This window comes from Carlito syrichta, unplaced genomic scaffold (genome assembly GCF_000164805.1).
Source record: "Carlito syrichta isolate Samal-C Ts95f unplaced genomic scaffold, Tarsius_syrichta-2.0.1 Scaffold306591, whole genome shotgun sequence".
NCBI classification, from domain to species: domain Eukaryota; kingdom Metazoa; phylum Chordata; class Mammalia; order Primates; family Tarsiidae; genus Carlito; species Carlito syrichta.
In genome coordinates this window covers 91,622-111,450 of record NW_007250687.1, presented here as the reverse complement: position 1 = coordinate 111,450, position 19,829 = coordinate 91,622, and the positions used below count along the sequence as shown (strand labels likewise).

Genomic DNA, 19,829 nt, shown 5'->3' with positions numbered 1-19,829 from the left:
CTGTAAGTAATGTGTGCCTCTGTGACTATCTCAGGTGATTTATAGAAGATCTGTTGCCTACTGTCTGTACTTACGGTTGAGGTATGTCCTCTGTCCTCTGGACAGCTGATTGAGAAGTGGCATTTAGAAGGGTTTCCATTGTGCTGTTTGTGGGAACCTGAAGGCATCAGAATGGGTTTTTGCTTGTTTGCTGTGGTGTGTTCTGTTCATTTAAAGAGTAAAAGCATGTGGCCGGTGCTGTGACCAATTTTCAGCCAAAGCAAAGGGCTGCGCCACCAGCTGACGCCCACCTATGTTGAATGGAATGAGGCCTGAGATGAAAAAGATTTGTTCCTCAGGGCACAGAGGTCTGGGATGTTCAGGGAAACCACACAAAATATGCTGTATGCAATTAACACTAACGCTATGCTCTCAGCCACATTGAGTACAACAGCCAGAAACAGCTCTCAGGAGATGGAGGATGCACAGCAGAGATTTTTCTGGCTGGTTATTTTGGAGACAGCAAATGGAGGCCAAACCTGTGGTGTATAAGCTGCTAGGGTTGGTGCTGGCTCCTGACATCCCTTCAGAATGCTCAGAAGTGAGTGCAAAAGCCACGGGACTTCTTAGAGGAACTCTTGTCCCCGCCTCCTCGGCCTCCAGGGTTCAAATTTCACTAAACCTGATTGCGCTAAACCCCACCCTTTTGTTTACACTGCACGGGCCTTTTTGGCAGAATCAAAGTCCCTGCATAGCCAACAAGATCTCTTACGTTTTGTGCTGGCTGGAGTAGGAGGCCAGGTGCCCCAGGAGAAAGGCGGCATGCCCCGCACCACAGGGATGCCGCTGTCCTCTTGCTGAGGGTTCTTTAAGGAAAACCGAGGCTAGCAGTTGCAGACTCAAAGAGCTGCCTGGCTGCTTTGAAGGAAGGTAAGCAGGTAGTATGTGCACATGTGCGTGCGCGTGTGTATGTGGCTTCTGCAGCTTTGAACCTTGCCAACTCGCCAAGACTTTCAGGGGGCCAGAGAGGGTGGTAACCAGGAGGAGAGGGGGTCATGGGGTGGAAAAATCACCAGAACTGAAGCTCTAACCTGGCAGGAAGGAATGCCGTTCGGAACTTGTCTAGGAATGCCTTTATTTGTTTGCAAGCTAGAAGATATCACTTACGTGCTGCTTTTGGAGGAGGAGTTCTGTTATGGCCTGACATGGAGTGTGTGTTTGGAACTCTCTGGCTGCCTCTGTGGCAGGCCAGCTTGGGTGGCCTCCGATGAGGCCAACAGGACCTTCTATTTTCCTGGCCCAGGTCAAGTGTGTTTTCACAGTTAGGAGTGTCTGAAAAGAAACTGGGCAAACTGGCCAGCAGGCCTCTGAGATGGGCACCTGCTGTATGTCCAGCATGCACTTGGGCATGAGGGGTTTGCCTGTGGAGCTGCCCTGGCCCAATCTGCTGTTTGTGCAGCCATCAGGGGCACCTTGGCCATGTCCGGGACACGCCTGCCGCAGTGGCAGTCAGAGCCCAGGCTTCTTTATCGCTGCATTCCAGAGCCTCGCCCAGGAGACCACGGGAGGGTTTGGAATCCAGCCGGTTTCAGCTGCTGCGAGGTGGGTACCTTCCTGCCCAGAAAGGTGGTTTGTGGCTGGATGGGCGCCACCCTGCTCTTGCATTTGTTATTTTTTCTCCTGCTCTGTATTTCTCCAAGAATTTATAGCTTCTGCCTTGTTTTTGGAGAATATGAGCACAAAGCTCAGCTTTGCTCCAAAGGGAGGGGTTTTCCAGTGCTCTCTTGGACAGGCTTGGTGCAGTGTCCTGGTGCTACTACCTGCGACTTCTGTACTGCCCTCAGTGCTTCCTGTCTTGCAGCTCAGAGTGAGGTTTTGTGTCCAGGAGCTCAGGACCAGTGAGGTCGCTCTCCAGGGGAGGCTGTGCCCCAAGAGAAGGATAGCTTAGAATGGAGTTTCTTTTGGAACTCCACCCAAGGGGAGACGTAGATATTGCCTCTGTAGAGTAACAGTTTACCATCTTTTTTTGTTTTTTAAAAAAGGAAAGGGGCACATTTCATTCCACCCTGGGATATATCAGTCATGGAGCCTCTGATTTGGTAGATTAAAGGCAGAATTCTAGAACGTTCAAGCATAGCCATCACTTCCTAGCTCTCGGTTTTCTCTGGAATGGAAAATGATTCAATACAAACCCAGGAAATCTTTCATCAGCACAGAGGCAGAATCTTATTGTAATAAAAGAAAAGCAAACCTTGTTTTACTGAGAGATTATAAATGTTCTAATTATAAATATCCACGTGGAAAAAGAGCAGTTTTTGCATATGTAATATGCAGAGTAATACTGACTCCCCTTGAAGGAGCCCTTGGCTTAGACATTTCTTCCTGACTATGATGGCCTGGTTCTCCTGTGCCTGCAGGGTACTAGGGAAGTAGGTACCCTGGGGACATCACCAGAGCTACCCACAGCTGTCCTCTTGACTGTAGAAGTGAGAAGACTCGTCGCCTCCTTGCTGACCCGTGGAACCCCATCTATGTCCCAGCCTCGTTTTCAGCCTGCCAGGCTTGGTGGTGGACTCTTCTGAGCTCCAGAGACTGAAATCTGGTCACTCCACCAGCACCCATCTTCACCAGCACTGAAGTCGCATGCGGGCTGTCCACATCACGTAGCACCAGACCCATCTGCTGAATGGTCTGCCAGGATGCTCGCAAGTCCATTGCCAGTGACACTGCTTGTCTGTTGGCTGACTTAGCAAGTTTGGAAGGAACGTTCTCCGGCTGCCGAGGGAGAGCTGATGTGATGCAGCGAGGGCTTCTCTGAGTGTGCATAACAATGTCTGCTGAGTCTTCCTGCTCCTGCCCTGTGGACCGGGTACTTTCCCAGTCCCTCATGGTGCCTTGACCTCACGGAATCCACAGAGGGGACTCCTGAGCCCCTTCTGGGTTTGTTTTGATCCTCAAATGAGGCAATGTGTGCGAAGTGATTGGTTGCTCAGCTGGCTTATTGCTACTGCATTTGTCATCTCTGCTGTCAGTCACCAAGGAAACAGAAGAATGTGGGCTGGGGAAACAAGGTTACACCTGCTCAGAGCATGAACAAGCCACTTGGCCGTTGAAGTCACCCTGTGTGAACATTTAGCAACATTGGGACTGCTTGAGTTATGCCACGCTATGAGTTATGGAACTTGTGGATAAATTTTAAAAATAAATGCACCTTTTACTGTAGAAAATGATGCATTGGTGTAATTCTCAACGCGTGCGGTCAGGTGACCTGAGTTCCGTGTTCTCACTCACTAGATATGCTCATGGAGCCTCCTGTCCCCTGAGCTCTGGCACCAAGGGATATGCAGATATGAGTCATGTGAGTTCTGGGAATTCTTCATTCAACCAAGTGGGGCACAAAGTGTAGAAAGGAGAGTTTGCCCAGTGCCTGCCGGTGCCATACCCTTTGTGTTGGTCTCATTGAATCATAGTGGTCCTGGGAGTCAATATCATGGGACACCCCCTTCTCTAGGTTAATTCTCTACAGACAAAGGAAGTGAGGCACAGAGAGGTTGGGTAATTCACCCAAGGTGACACAGCTGTCGTCAAGCCAGGACTGAAGCCCAGATGGATTATGCCAGGAAGTCTAGATATGGAGTGAAGATGTGCACATAAATCGCTCCAGTGAAGAAGTCGAAACAGACCTTTATGTCACTGTGAGGTGCAAAGGGACCACAACAATTTTCCCAAGGAGAAGAGGGTTTCTACCATCTCACGGAGTCTACAAGAGGAAGAAGGACCTTTGACAGGGATGGAGAGGGAGAGGGAGAGGAAGGGAAGGGGGGGAGGAGCCAGAGGGAGCAACAGCAGGATGGGGCCTGGTCTATGGTGACACTCTTTCTGTGTTGATCTCGTGATGGTTGTTTTAACTGGGGTGTAATTTACATGCAGTGTTGCTCTAATTTGTGTTAAACTGTCTGAGTTTGACAAGCATTATACCATGACACTCCCATGATCAAGGCATGAACATTTCTGTTGCCCAAACCCTCTCTCGTCTCCTTTGCGGCCTCCACTCTCCTGCCTCTGACCACACCTGCCTGAGTCTAGACCCCATATCCCTGCCGCAGAATATCACTTACAGTGGAGCCTTTGTATCTGGCTGCGTCCACTCAGCGTGGTCCAAGGCTACCTGGAGATAAGTGCTTATTCCTGAAAGTGAAACCTTTCCTTCTTAGACACTCTTCCTGTGAAGGATGCAGTTATCAAAGCCTCACCTTGGGGGCTTGTGGCTTCTGATCTCACCCATTGCCTACACTTATCGGGACTATTTGGATATGGTGAACTGATCCAGCAGGTGGCCCCAAGTGAGTCATCTGAAGGCGGTGTGGAGACAGGACTGTCAGTGGCCATGTTTGGAGAGCTTCTGCTTGTTTCCTGTGGTGGTTGAGGTAGAGGTGTTTTTCTATCCCACTGTTTTCCCATCCCACATTTTTCTGTTTCCTCTTGTGAGTCTAGGACTCCTGACCCCAATGGGGGCTGTAAGTGAGGTGGGCACATGGAGGGATCCAAGGAGTTCATGCCAGGAACAGCACCTGAGTGCATTAATTGTGGGAATAGAAATACACCTGCTTTGTTTTAGAAAATGGAACATAAAACTGTGACCATCGGTACAAGCTGCTGTGAAAACCTAGGAGTCTGTCCCAGATAATGACTCATTTCAGGAGTTAAAGAGGAAAACATGAAGTGTTCAATAGTTTCTGAGGAGTGAGTGAGTGTCTGAGGGTGTGTGTGTGTGTGTGTGTGTGTGTGTGTGTGTGGCTTGCTCTAGATATGTTATCTGTGGAAGCTACAGAGAAAACATTCACATGAATTTTTTTCCAAAGTTAAATTGTTAATTGCCTATGGAAGTATCGGTCAGGATTAGAATTTCATCATTTTGAAGGAACTGAAAGCATGGAGTTTTAATTGAAAGAAAGTGGGTTAGATTTCCAGATATTCTATTCGGTAAACTTTTAAAAAAATCTTAAATTTAGACTCTGTCTCTGATTTCTCATCTGCAAAATGGGCTTTCTATTTCCAGCTTTACAGGATTACTTTGAGTAACCCTGACTGCTTTACAGGGGTTGAGTGAGATTCCTGGAGCGTAACAGTGTGCTTGGCACGTGGAAGGTACTGGCACGGCAGCTTTTTCTTTAGGACATCCACGGGGTTGCAGGAGAGGGCATTTCCCTAATTCTCTTTGTTCCCCTGGAATGACATTGCTGACTCCTGTGGCCTCACCTGGCTCACTTGAAGCAGCCACATCAACATCAGTGATGCCTTCCTTCCCCTTCCCCCCTGCCCTCCATAACTCCCCCACCTCTGCTGACCTGTCTATTCAGATGCTGTGAAATGCTCCAAAGCCCCTTCCTCTCTGTGTTCTTCAAGGACTGATCCGCGCCCTGGCACATAGTAGGGACTGTGTCAAATAGACCTCTTAAATCCTTACAGCTGGCAGCCATAGCAAGTGCTCAGTCAACTCTGACAGTCATGGAGAGCAATTTTTTTGGTTTCTTCTTTGAAGGACTTGCAGAGAGGATAGAGTTAGCTTTTTTGAAATGAGAAATTTCTTTTAAAGCAAACCTGTCACACACATAGACAGGAGAGGAAAGTCAAAGAAAGACAGATTCTACTTTCATGTAGCTTTATATATCTATCAGGGTTGTCCCTCCTTTGTTTCAAACCAATTTTCTGTTGGGAGCAGTGCCCATGGACAGCTGAATGAGTTACTGATGAGTGATTCATCTCTTTGGTTGTTGAGTGCAGGATATGAGGTCGGCCATCCCTTTGGCTAGCTGATTGTCAGCGCACCTGTGAGCACAGGTAGGCATCGGTTAGTCTATTCAGCCGGGATGGAAAGGAGTGTTTGCTTGTTGGTCTTCCTTGGTTTTGAGGGTTACTTTTGAAGTATCTCCCAAGTGCGCCTTCTCCTTATGCAAAAGCCACACTTCAGAAGTAGAGTTGGATGGAAAGGGAGTGATCCCTGGCAGGGCAGGCATGGGTGGGAAGTCCGTTGCTGTAGGGGCTGTCCTCTAAGGAGACGAGAATGTCTGCTTTATATTATCTTCCTCCTGGCTCTTTTCCAGGTGATAAACCTCACTGGTATTTCATGCAGCGGAAGTCATTCCGGGCCACGTTTATGTTTGTTTGATTTTTAACTAGGTCCTTGCTGCTGGGAAATAATTGCCAGACAGTGAACGGCAAGCTCCCTTTGAAAGGAAGTCCCTGGGCTCTGGGTAGTTGAGGGTGGTGGCAGTGCAGAGGGAAGGGGGATGCTGAGTGAGATGGTTTACCCTGGACTGGAACGAATCTTGGCAAGTTACTTCCCCCCACCCTGGGACCAGAGTTTGCATATGCAGAATGGCTTCAGTCTTCCCTATGCTCCCTTTGAGCTGGAAGCAGAAAGCTAAAACATGTTATTCAGTCTTTCAAAACAATGTGTGGGCAAATGAGGGGCAGGACCCTGCCTTTGAGAAACTCTCTGTCCTTGCCCTATCACCCCTGTCACAGCAGCAGTTGCTCTGATGGCACATCGGGATCCAGAGACAGAACAGAGGCACGAAGCCTCACAACCTCCCTCCCCTGGGGGGCTCACCCTCCCTGCCCCTTGGAGCCAACTGGGGCAGCTCCTGAAAGCCACAGCCCATGCCCAGGAACCACAGATGGGAGTTTGATTAGCCACGTCATTTCTCTGATCTGGAAGCAGAAATTTACTTTCTGTATCACTTCTCAAACTAGGACTGTATCATAAGGAGCAATTGCCATCAACTAAAGAAGGATATCCTTGAAAGATGGACCAGTCTTTGGGGGCTTCGAACAAGAGTGTCTGGGCTCCTGTTTCATTTATTGTGGCAAGATAGGCATTCAGTCATGCAGTGACCCTGCTCCCATGTCCCCGGTTAGGTTTCATTTCTAGTCATGGTTCTTTTTTATTGCTCTTATTCTGAATATCTTTTTTTTTTTTTTGAGTTGGAGTCCTACTCTGTCACCAAGGCTGGCACACCACTGCAGCCTTGACCTGCTGGGCTCAGGTGATCCTTCCGCCTCAGCCTTCCAAGTAGCTGAAACCACAGGCAAGCACCACAATGCCCAGCTATTTAAAAAAAAAATTTATTGTAAACACTAGGTCTTGCCAAGTTTCCCGGGCTGGTCTCGAACCCCTCGACTCAGAAGCCAAACAATGGCAGCAAGTATTTAGATGAGGGAGCCCTTCTCTAGCACAGTTTAAAGTCACTGGATTTGCAGGTGGGGAGATAGAGGATACACAGGGAGGAGGAAGGACACGTACCACCCCCACTGCTTGGAGCTGTGTAGACTTGAGCAGTGGAACGTCCACTCACAGGAGGCAGGATGCTAAAGAGGACTGGAAGTGGCAGGCAGCATGGTACTGTTTGCTAGGCACCTACTGTTTGCCAGGCTTTGTCTCGTTCATCTTCGTGACCCCAGTTGCGAGCACACTGGGGTCAGATAGTGTTCAGATCTCCCTTGGACCTCAGGCCCCTGCGTCCTTCTCAGTGGACACATAGGCTCACCTCAAGGATCATAACTTGTTTTCTTTGAAATTTTGGAAGCCGTAAATCGAGTGACTTCAGGTACTTTTCCAGTTTTGTTCTGTGTCATTTGAGGACCAGCCAGGTGAGTGAGGAGCAATGCCAGCCCTGCTCCTGGCTTTCGTGCATGGCTGGACCCAGCCGTGCTGCCTGGGGAAGAGGTTGTTTGGATGCCCAGAAGGTGAGAGACCTGGGACTTCAAGTTGCCAAGGCCTGCCTTTGAGGAGATTGGACATGCCCAGGATGGGGTGGCTATCGACTGCTTCTGCCTTTAGACTCTTGTGGGTTGTTGTGGGTTTTTGGTTGTTTGGTTGTTTGATTTTTTTTGGGGGGGGGGTTGCCTGCTAAGGCAGCAGAACTTTCCAGAATCGTTCCCCAGGTTTTGTCACATAAGAAAAAGCTGGGCCATTTAGCCTCTTGGTGACTCAGTGTCCACTTGGTGCTGAGGGTGTTATCTAATACTGGGGATACAAGAGGGTTAGTGAAACAAAGCAGAACCCTTGCCTACAGGGAGCCTAAGTTCTACGTGGAGACAGGCAATACATGATGAAGGGTAAACGCACAGGCTGTCTTTATGTAGGCACTGCTATGGCTAAAACTCAGCAGGAAAGGATGCTTGGGGCAGCCCCCACCAGGGAGGGGAAGGAGCGAGTCAAGATGGGAGCTCTGGGGCCGAGCACGGCAGGGCAGGTGCACACCTGCTGTGGTCTGGGAGCAGCAGGGCTGACAGTGAGGAGATGAGTCCACGAAGAGGACACTGGGCCTTGTCCACTGTGGAAAGGGCTCTTAACAGTAATCAGGGTGGGTTGCCCTTATTAGGAGCCTGTGAGCTGGGTATGTTACATATATTTTCTATAGTTCTTCATAACTTCTTCTTATGAATGAAGAACCAGAGGCTTGAACATTCTGAATGTCATGACCGGGCACACACTCAAAGTGTGGGGATGGGAATCCTACCTTCAAGGATAAAGGGAAATGCAGGAGTCTTGTTTGTCCAACTGCAGTTCAAGCACTTCCTCTTGCAAAGCGGTAGTCTTTCACCAGAATACAAGACAGGAACGGTGAGTTCTGGAGACCCCTCTCCCTCTCTCCACTTGAGGCCAACTCCCCTGTCCTCTCACCCAAGATCAGAGCCATATGGGTGCAGGCAGGTGGGTGTCTGTAGAGTTCCTGGGACAACCTCCCCAGAGCTCTGCGCCTTTTGGAAGACGTGTGCTTCTGCAAAGTAATTCAGGAGCGTGACCAGTTCTGCCTTGGGATTCATTCACTCGATTGGTTTTATGTTTTTTTGTTTCCTGTAGGTTTAAATTTTGTTTGGCTTTTTCTGATGTAGAAGGCATAGAAGGAAGTTCAGGAAGAGTCCAAGCTGATCTTTGCTGCTGGATGAGACTGGATGGGCCCCCTCTGTCCCGTGGCCTGCTCCCCTGTGGGAAGATGGCTGTCCATCCCTTCTGGGGTGCCAGGATTCAATGACACCCTGCCTTGAAGGCTGAGAACTGGGCCTTGCGTAGATAAAATGCTTAGTTCATGATCATGGAAATGGTGCTGTTTTTAATGTATCTATTAGTATTTTAAGATTTCTACTGCGAATAAAAACATTTAAAAATAGGATTGTTCACAGCTCCCCAACCAAGGGAGTATCTTCTTCTTTAGCAATTTATGCAGGCTCTTTTTTATATACTGTTTCTAGCGGGGTGGGGGGCATTTGAAGGATCTATCTCAGACTGATTAATAAGCACATCTGGGCAGCATTTCATTTGCATTAGAATAATTTTTTTACAGTAATTGTACCAGTTCATTTTAATTCATATTTAGGGAGAAGGACATGAAGTCATAAATGTACAGTCTTAGCAGCATGTTATCTGTTTTTATAATGAGTGGGCTCATGCTGCCATGGGTGTGAGACTAGACTGATGGCCATGTGGTGCCCCCTCTGTTGTGGTTGGGGGGGGTCTCTGTCATTCTTACCGAGCAGAAGCCATTTATCAGCGCTTTCTCCTTTTTTCCTCATATTCTGAATAGTAGAAGGGATGATTTACCAGGGCTTATATTACTTTCATTTTCCTGGCAACAGAGAATCTAAACAGAGGCCAAATTAAACAGATATGTACTCAGGGCCTGTAAAGACACTCACCTGTGTGCTATGCCATTTAATTCTCAGGTCAACCTTTACATGGAATGATCTGCCCACACCCCCGTTTTATAGCTGGGAAGTTGAAGGTCAAGGTGGATGCACCGGCTGGTAGAACCCCAAGAGTGGGGGTGGGGTAGAGTCAGGATTTGAACCCATGTCCTTCCGAGAGAGCTTTCTCCCGGGGCCATTTTCCCGCACAAGCCTTAGTGCTTCGACGAATGGATGATGTTCTACGTGTTCATAATTGTAGAGTGACACTTGCACATGACTTATAACATAGAGCAGTGTCCCAGGCATCCCTTGGTTTCATTTGTACAGAGCTGAGTGCAGTAGGTGTTTCAGTCCCTGCCTGTTCTGAAGCTTGACCCAGGGTCACTCACTAATCCCAGAGCGATGTGAATTCAATGTCACCTCCCCGTGGGTGGGGCCACTGGCAGAGCCTTCATGTGTGTGCCCTCTGAGCAGGTATGCGGTGGACTGGCAGGAGCACACAGGCTTCAGGACTAGCATGCCTGAGTCCTCAGCCCACTTCTGCTTCCTAGCGGCTGCCTAAACTTGAACAAGTTACTTATTCTCTTTGAGCTTGAGTTCATTATAGATAAACAAGGAATAACAACATCAGATTCAGTAGTTAGGTCATCCTGTGAAAGTTAGAGAAAATGTGCTGTGTGCCTGCCCTGTAAGTAAGAGCTGCTTAGTAAACAGCAGCTTTTCCTGATACTGCTACCCAAAATCATGGTCAAAGCCAGCGTATCTCATGTCAGCAGTTGCTCTACTTTAAGATAAGGGTCAGGGCCATTTCAGACCATCTGGCCTGCATCCTGGTGTTCATAGCCCCCCATCCCTGCTTCTCTGCATGCTTCTCCCTGGACACGGTTGAAACAGGAAGGAAGCCCTAGGTATGTGTGTTCTTGGCACAATACCCCAATACCTCTCAGGACCCTGCCCCAACATGTCCCAGTGTTTCCAAAAAACCACCAGCTGCTGACCACAGCTGTGTATCCAGCTTGCATCCCGGGGGCCGTAAGGCATATGCTCAGGGCAGGTCCCTTCAGAGGACTTCAGGGTCAGGTTCAACCACTGCCTGGAGGTGGTGGCTCATACCTCTTAAATTCCAGGTACCCAAACAGTGAGGGTTTCCAGCCATCAGCAGCTTCCTTACTGTGGAATGCCTGCAATTCCACGGTAGAGGAAGGAGGGGGAGCCCCGCAGCGTGAGGGATGTGCTGACTACAAACTCCAGCTTATTTTAGGAGGCCCTTGACGGGGACCTGCCATGTGTGGTCGCGGCAAACTGCCAGTCAGCAGATTGAGGCTGGGGAGCCACTGAATGCCGCAGCCAGCCATGATGAATAATAGCAGCAGAGGATTCAGCTCTTCCCACCCACATTTTAGGCCTAATATTTGTTTCCCCGACGTTCTTTGCATGGAAATCGATGCATGCAGGGCACTCTCAAGTATCATGTGGTCCTGATACATTCATCGGGCACCTGCTTGGCTAAATGGGAAGGCCCAAGATCAATTTCCGCACTTTCTGTTTTCATTAAGATCCATATTTAGATTTTAGCGGATATTCAGCTATTCAATTTAATAGGAATTTGCTACCCAGCACCTAGCCGATACTCACAAAGCCAATATGAGCAGAAGCTCTTCTTTGTCTCGCTTGAGCAGTTGGTTCTTAGGGATTTGTGAGCTGAGCTGGGCTCAGCCTTCAAAATAATTATGAAATTAACAATGAGCCCTCGAGACAAGATGGTTCAAAGGGTGCAGAATCCCAAAGCTTCTCTAAATAGCAGTTTGCAGAGAAAAATAAAAATGTTTCTGGGGCCTAAAGATGTTTGGTGATCTGAATTCCTGTTCATATGCATTCTGCAGAGTGAAGATAGAACTTTTGTGATCTTAGATTCGTTTTTGTCCCCGTTTATCATAAGTCGTGCTCTGAATGCATGTGTTTGTTTAGACAAATGCACAAGCTCATTTGAGAGTGTGATGCTCCCTGAATTAAAGCCCTGAATTAATGCCTCTCTTGTGGTTTCTCTCCGCAGTGCTGCACACGCAGGGCCCTGTAGATGGCAGCCTTTACGCCAAAGTGAGGAAGAAGAGCTCCTCCGATCTTGGCATCCCAGGTGGCTCCCAGGTCATCCCGGCCACCAGTAGCCCGGACCACGGTGACCATACCCTGTCTGTTAGCAGCGACTCAGGCCATTCCACAGCCTCAGTCAGGACCGATAAGACCGAAGAGCGCCTGGCTCCGGGAACCAAGAGGGGCCTGAGTGCCCAGGAGAAGGCTGAACTGGACCAGCTGCTCAGTGGCTTTGGCCTGGAAGACCCTGGAAGCCCCCTCAAGGAGATGACTGATGCTCGCAGCAAGTACAGTGGGACACGCCACGTGGTGCCAGCCCAGGTCCATGTGAATGGAGATGCCGCTCTGAAGGACCGGGAGACAGACATTCTGGATGACGAGATGCCCCACCATGACCTGCATAGTGTGGACAGCCTTGGGACCCTGTCCTCTTCAGAAGGGCCACAGTCAGCCCACCTGGGCCCCTTCACCTGTCATAAGAGCAGCCAGAACTCACTCTTGTCTGACGGTTTTGGCAGCAACGTTGGTGAAGATCCGCAAGGTACCCTCGCGCCAGACCTGGGCCTCAGCGTGGACCCTCTCTATGAGCGGGAGCGGACTTTTGGGAGCCGAGAGCCTAAACAGCCCTCACCCTTGCTGAGGAAGCCCTCTGTGTCCGCCCAAACACAGGTCTTTGGGCAGAGCAGCTACTCCACGCAGACCTGGGTGCGCCAGCAGCAGATGGTGGTGGCTCATGAGTACAATTTCACCCCTGACGGGGAGGCCAGGCTCATCAGCCGTGGCCCCACAGATAGTCCTGGTCTCATCCAGGCCCAGCCCAGAATCCCAGTCACCCCCGCCCGCGGGGCCAGCAGCAGAGTGGCCGTCCAGAGGGGTGTTGGCAGTGGGCCGCATCCCCCTAGCACACAGCAACCCTCGCCTGGCAAAGCGTTCAAGCACAGGTTTCCAGAGGACCCAGTCGTGAACGGAGCTGGCCTGGAGCTGGGCACAGGCCCCTCCCCGGGCTCACCCACCCTGGACATCGACCAGTCCATCGAGCAGCTCAACAGGCTGATCCTGGAGCTGGACCCCACCTTCGAGCCCATCCCCACCCACATGAGCACTCTGGGCAGCCAGCCCAATGGCTCGGCCTCTCTGGACGGCATGGGTGGCGGGCTCCGGGCGAGCAGCCGGCTGCCCGATGCGGGAGAGGGTCCCGGCAAGGTTCCCAGGCGGCAAGGTAAGCTGGTGCTCCTTGAGTGCTGATCTGTGATGAGAAATGAGCCTAGTAGGAGGTTAGCGCTTGTGAAATCCCCAAGGGAGGGACGTTTCCCTTGCAGTTTCTACTCATGAATTTTGACCTAGGATCAAAGCTACCATGGGCCCTGGTAGCAGATTTGGAGGGTAGGAAGGACAAATTTAAAGCCTATGCAGGGGCAGGGATTGGGCCCAGTCCACTGGAATGGGGGGCTGGCTTTGCCTTTGTTTCACACACTTGTTAGTGTCTGTCTAGGGTGCAGCAAGCCAGTCAAGATCGTGGCTTGGAAGCCAGATCGCCTGGTGTGGCTTCCTCTCTGCCACCTATTAACTGCCATTCCGGGCCAGGTCCTTAACTTCACTGAGTCTCAGTTTCCACATCTGCTGAATGGTCTTAACAGTGAAACTTTTCTCACTTCAAGAATGGTCATGGATGAACAAAGGAGGCGTACTTGCCTCTCCCCACATGGTACAGGTCAGGGCTTTATGGAAGCATGTAAGACACATCAGTCAGTCTGAAGACTGGAGAGTGAAGGGCACACCTGGGCCCTGAGACAGCCTTGTGACTCAGGGAAGTGATTAAGCAAGCACAGTATACAAAATGTCCTGATTACAAACACACATTTATGCGTTGGCTGTGCATGGTGTGGGGAGACTGTGGAAGGCTACGACTGAGGCAGAGGCTGGGTCAGGAATCAATGAGGGGTGTCTGCCGTGGAGAGCAGCTCAGTGACTAGCGGGGCTTGGAGAAGCAGGCTCAGGTGCGTGGGACTGAGACCCATGGCGGGCACCCAGAAGCCAGGCTTCTGGGCCCAGTGGCCCATACTTGGGGGTTCAAGGCCAGGTGCCAGGCCCACCTGTGTGCAACCCCTAAAGCAGGTGCCAGGCCCACCTGTGTGCAACCCCTAACTGCAGAGAGGCCAGGACTACACTGCACGTGTCATTCCTCCTTGGGGCAGGTGGTTCGAGGCCCAGGAAGAGCCAAGGTTGGTGGTATTTGACCTCTGCCTGAGTTCACAGCAGTGTTATCTTCACACTGCATCAGTGCAGTGGGGCATGCATTGGAATTGGTTTACCAGAACATGTTCTTCATGTTGGGAGGCCTGAAGGCTGAGGGGACCCAGAGAGATAGCCATGATTGGGTGGGCTGGGGGAGGCTTGGCAGGTAGAGAGGGGTGCTGGGACTTAGCAGGAGCGTTTCAGGCAGGGGCCCATGTGGGCCAGGGCCACAGGGAGAATGTATGGTCTAGAAACTCCTACATCTAGATGCCATGTTCCAGGAGAAGATAGCCAGGCAACAGCCTGGGGAAGGAACACATGCCCTGCAAGGCTTCAGGGCAGAGGGTGCTGGTGGCTGCCTACGTGACATTGGTGGGTAAGAGACAGAACTTCTGTGGATTTCTCTTCACTTCTTCTGTGAGAAGGAAATGTTCCCTGTGCCTGGCCAGGAGAAGGTGTGAGGAAGGTGTGTGGATGCCCGAGCAGATGGTGGCATTCCACCTCCCTGACCAACTCAGACTTTGTGTATCACTAACTAGGAGTTAGGAGTAGCACAGAGTCTCCCATGAGTTGATTTTAGACTCTACAATACAGCCATGTAATAACCACAACAACCATAACAGGTTGGAAAATTTAGATATATCCACACATTAATCAAATGTATTCAGGGAATTCTAAGTTTAAAAAAAAAAAGGTTTTCATGAGAACAAAACTATCTGCAGTATTACCCCTGACTTGCATCACCAACACTTCTTAAAAGAACTTACTTGGAAAAATTAAAAAGCAGACATGTTTGTTCCTGGCTTAAAATCTCTTGAGATCTGGAGGAGGCTGGAGGCATCTGAGTGTATGTGGGGAAAAATACTTTGCAGGTTAACATACAAGGGCCTGTTTAGGCTAAGTGTTTTCCGGTCGACTGAATGCCAACCCTAGTGATTGCTGGTTCTTGATGGAATTAAACAGTTGTAAAGCCTAGGATTTAGAAAGTCATGTCAGATCATCTGGCCTCACGTTGGCCATTTCTAAGTTACTTGATAGACTTATCACTTGAATGACTGGAATTCTGATTTTGACTTTAGATCCTCTTTTATTCCTTTCATTATAAACATAATTTAATGACAATTTTGAAGTGAAAAGACCTTCATACTTCAACAAGAGACCAGCTGCTTTCAGTGCACATTTGGTTGTTGATCACCTAATGTAAATTATCCGTTAATCCAGTCATGTTTGACTGATGTCTTGGGCCATTTGTCCAGTTTTTTCATACCATTTGGACTATAGAGATGCCAGGAGATTAGATAGAAGCAAATTAGATACTAGTCTTCCGAGACTTTTTTAAATTTTGGAAATGACCTTGTTGTAGGAATCCCATTACACATAAGCAACCATCCATAAAGCAGTGATTAATGGATACTGAAGGGTTAGTCACAGCACTGGGGACAGGACGGAGCAAGCTACTTCCTTCCTGGAAACTTGACTTCCCCTTCCAGCATGAACTTCCTGCTCTAGCTAAACGTCAAGCTGGGAGATGAGCACACCTGGAGCCTTGCACTACATTTAGTGTATAAAGGTTGGCCGGTCTGGAGGTGACCTCCAAACAACCTGCACAGCAGTCTTTGGGATGTGGCAAATCCCAGCAAAAGATCACTTATTTCTGTAGCTCTCAAGCGTTCCAGCTGTGCAGGGAAAGGAGCGTTTCTCCATCCCTGGCTGCTAGAGAGAACACGGGAACCCTTCTGATTTTAAAATTTATAGTTGAGTATTTGCATCTCTCAACTGGAAAAGGCTACATTGACAAGCAATAGAGAAAAAAAAAAAACACTAGATCTTAGCAGGGACGTGTGTCAGAGTGTGATAGTAACCAGCTGATTCTGAGTTTCTGGAACATCTTCAGATGTTGTGGGATGCTGAAAAGCCTACGCTTAGAAGGTGTATCCCAGGTCCCTTGGCTCATACCTATCCCTGGGCAGGCTGTGGGAGACAAGGGTCGCTCTCCACTTGTGACTCTTGGCTCCATGTGGTGAATAGGAAGGGACCCGGAGAGTCCACAAGGCTCATGACATGCCTAGAACAGGACCGTCACCTCACCCCACCACCCCAGAGGTACCATTCCCACATCTGTGTGCACGAGGCTCAGCCCCAGTGATAGTGTGGCAGTTTCTGACTGACTGGAGCCCACCCCGAGTCTCGCTCACATGGGAAAGCATGGACTGAACATTCCCAGAGCACCATGACTTCTTCATGAGCCCTTCCTCCCCGGCCTGCCTCCCACCTTGTCCTGGATGCGAACTGCTACAGGTTGTCTTAATTCTGGCTGCCGATGAAGGTTTGTCACAGAGGACCTCAGCATCCCGAAGTTACTAAAATCCTTCACTCTTAGCAGATTGTGTCCTTCATATGAGAAAGACCATTTGTGGTGTTAGGGCATTGAGAATAGCATTGCTCGTGCTCCTCCGGGGGATGGTTGCATGTCCTGCAGATTTCTGAAGCTTGGTGTCACACCAGCTCTGTGGGCAGCAGCACACCCACCACAGGTCTACTTATTTCTGAGATGGAAATTACATGTGAAGGCTGAGCATTTCCTGAGAAAGTCTCTTTTGCACCAGCATAATAATGGCTGAGCTGCTGCTACGGTGGTGATGATGGTGGAGATGGTGGTTATAATGATAATGATAGTATTGGTGATGCTACGGTGGTGATGATGGTGGAGATGGTGGTTATAATGATAATGATAGTATTGGTGATGGTGAGGATGGTGATGACGGTGGTGGTGGTCATGATGGTGCTGATAATAGTATGAGCTGCCCCTCTGAGTGCCTACACTGTTTTAGGCAACTCCCACCAGGTTGCAAAACAGAGCTCCTGTCTGTCTGACTCTGCATCCCATGGGTGTGCCCTATTCCACTAAACTCACCCTCTCCCACTAGCCAGAAAATCTCTCAAGGGCAGTGCTCACAACTTACTTATTTTGTTTGCTGGCATGTGGAAACAGCTTGATAAATATTTGTAAACAGAGAAGACTGAAACAGGCAGAAATGCAAACGATTCTCCCAGGATTCCAGTAGCTCTGTTGAGTGGGCTGAGGTGAGGTTTATGACTGGACAGTGTGGAGTACTGAGTGGGCACTAAGGTAAGATTTATGGCTGGAGTGTGTGGATCAGCCCTTCCTCACCCAAAGGCCCAGAGAGTGGCCATCCGGAGGCGAGGTATCAGAAGACTTTGGGGGGCTGAAACCTGGATGCTTTCTATGCTGGTGAGTGCAGTATTGTGTCTTCTTACAAAATGGGGTGAGGTGCAGGGAACTTGCTTGGCATTTTGCTTCCTCCGAGTGCCTGCCTTCCAGGGGACCGCTCCCTCACTCAGGTCTGACACCCTATGCCTGTGTTTCCTCCGGGAGCCCCTGGGCACTGCCGCTGTCCTCACTGCCTGTCCTCTGCTTTGCGTCTCCCAGCTTGGCTTCTGCCTGCACGTGGGTGGGTGTTTTGGATCACATCCTTTAAGTGGGGGGAGATTTCAACTGATGATATCCAAATAACAAAAGAAATGATTCAACCTGTGAAATTTATGATCCCACAGATGGCAAAGAGCCGGCTCTGTTTTTTCATACCTCCAGGGCTCTTTACTTCATGCTGTCAAAATATTCTGTTCGTGTTACATCAGTCTTAGCCCTACAACGACAGGAACCTGGCAGGCCCTGTTCTGCTTGCAGACTGCACTGTGGCATTCCTGCCAGGCATTTAATGTCCCTTCCAAACTGGACGTCTGCCTCATGAGTGCTAACCCACATCTGATAGCCTGTTTATACTGAAGAGAATTCAGAGCAGTGGAAAGTGTCAGCTTTTAATAATTGATGGTGGAAAGCCCAGTGATTTAAATTATGTGTTGAACCCCGACTGCAGGAGCCAAATGGGAAAACTGGAAGAGCGCTAAAGGGTTCAGAAAGCAGCTCATCCTGCAGGCTCTGTCTGTGTGGTAAGAGACTCACAGGCTCCTATAAGAGGAGGCTTGCAAACAGTCCAACCTCACGTCACATAGCTATGCCTTGCCAGGCATAATGGTCCTTACCAGGCAGACGTGCCAAAGGAGAGATGGGGGCAGAAGAAAGCACCATGTGCCAGGGAATGTGCAGTGCTGAGTATCCAGTTTGGGCAGGAGTGACAGGGATTGAGGCTGGAGAGGAAGACAGCCCCTGTCACGGAGAGCCAGCATGGTGGCCTAGGAGTGCGGCTCTTCTCAGCGGATGGAGGTGAGCCTTGGGGTCTTGGGTAGGGCCACAGCCACCCTCTTGCTTGCTATTTTGCACTGTTACTGTCTCATAAGTAAAGAGGGACGCTCAGGCCAGATGTGGTGGTTCACTCCTGTAATCCCAGGGCTTTGGGAGGCGGAGGCAAGAGGGTGGCCTGAGCCCAGGGATTCAAGACCAGCCTGAGCAACTTGGTGAGACCTCATCTCTAAAACAAACAAACAAATCAGCCAGCCAGTGGTGGTGCGTGACTGTAGTTCCAGCTACTTGGGAGACTGAGGCTGAAGAATTACCTGAGCCTAGCAGATTGAGGCTGTGGCTGTGAGTGTGCCACTGCACTCTATCTAGTCTGAGCGACAGAGTGAAACTCCAACTCACACACACAAAAAAACATGGGCAGCTCAGAAGGTGACACCACCCCTGGGAGCCCTACCTGGGTAGTGGTTGGGTGCATGGGGGTGCCATGAGTTGCCTTTAACCTCCAACTCCAAAGAGAAGGTGTCTCAGGAAGGAGGGAGCAAACATGCAGACTGCAGTGCATGTGCCCAGAGTGGCCGGGCATTGGAAGAAAAAACACACTTGACGGATTTGGCTGTTAGCAGTCAGGGTATGGGGGTTCAGAGCTGTGCTGGGGACACAGAGCATCCATGTCCATGTGTGTGATACTTACCTGTGTCTTGCATGTTACAACTGAACAAGCCTCCAGCTATCAGCTTCACACTGTGAGTGGCAGGCCCTGTGAGCATGGGGGAAGACAAAGCCTGGGGTGGATGGATGGAGGGGTGACTCCTCGGGGAGCCTGCAGAGGACTCGGGTGTTCTCAGGAGGCCATGAGTCATGTCAGTGCCCCTACCTTTCAGGGGTTGTCTCTGAAAGGTCACGGTCAACCCAGGGTCTCTTTTCTCTGAGAGGCTTTTCCCAACTACCATGCCCTCCTGACAGCCTGGTTGAGCTCCAGGACCCAGGTCTTATGGGACTTCCTGGTACTGGCATTAGATAACCTAAATAAAAGAGGTCTGGGAACCAACAAGCCAAGGCCAAGGACGTTGACTGTGTGTCTGTGAAAGACTCTTGGTCTCTGCTTGCTACCATAGGCAGAAAGCACCTTCTCCATTGGTGAGCTTCAGACCCCAAAGATGGATGAGGAAGATGGGATATGTGTGTGTCATGAGAGCTCTACAAAGAGATTCCTGCTCATGGGTCAGGACTGGCCATGGTTCCTCCCTGACCTTCAGACCCTGACGTTTTAGGACTGTGGATATTGACTGATAGGCCATACATATGTGAGTTCACATTTAATAACTAAGTCAGCCCCCTATGCTATAGAGAGCTTCGCACATTTCCAATATGGAAAACATTTTAGAATGACAGTCTGCACTGGGAATCCATTGTTGCAATTACTTTCTCTTATTGCATAAAACCAGTGTTGACATTTTAGAGTTGATGAATCATTCCTGTTTGCCCCCAAAGACCCTCACTTCACAAAGCAGGTGGATAGCCGGGCTCAGTGACTCAGCCTGTAATCCCGCGCTTTGGGAGGCTGAGGTGAGTGGATTGCCTGAGCCTGTGGGTTTGAGACCCACCTGGG

At 49.8% G+C, this 19,829-nt stretch overlaps 1 protein-coding gene across 1 annotated transcript in view; it reads left to right on the top strand.

Moving 5' to 3' along the window:
- The window catches only part of TNS3 (tensin 3), a 245,918-nt gene that overhangs the window by 141,327 nt on the left and 84,762 nt on the right, over nt 1–19,829 (top strand). The window contains exon 16 of the mRNA XM_008063105.2: nt 11,726–12,982. Within this exon, the coding sequence (XP_008061296.1) occupies nt 11,726–12,982 (1,257 nt within the window). The remainder of the gene's footprint in view (nt 1–11,725; nt 12,983–19,829) is intronic.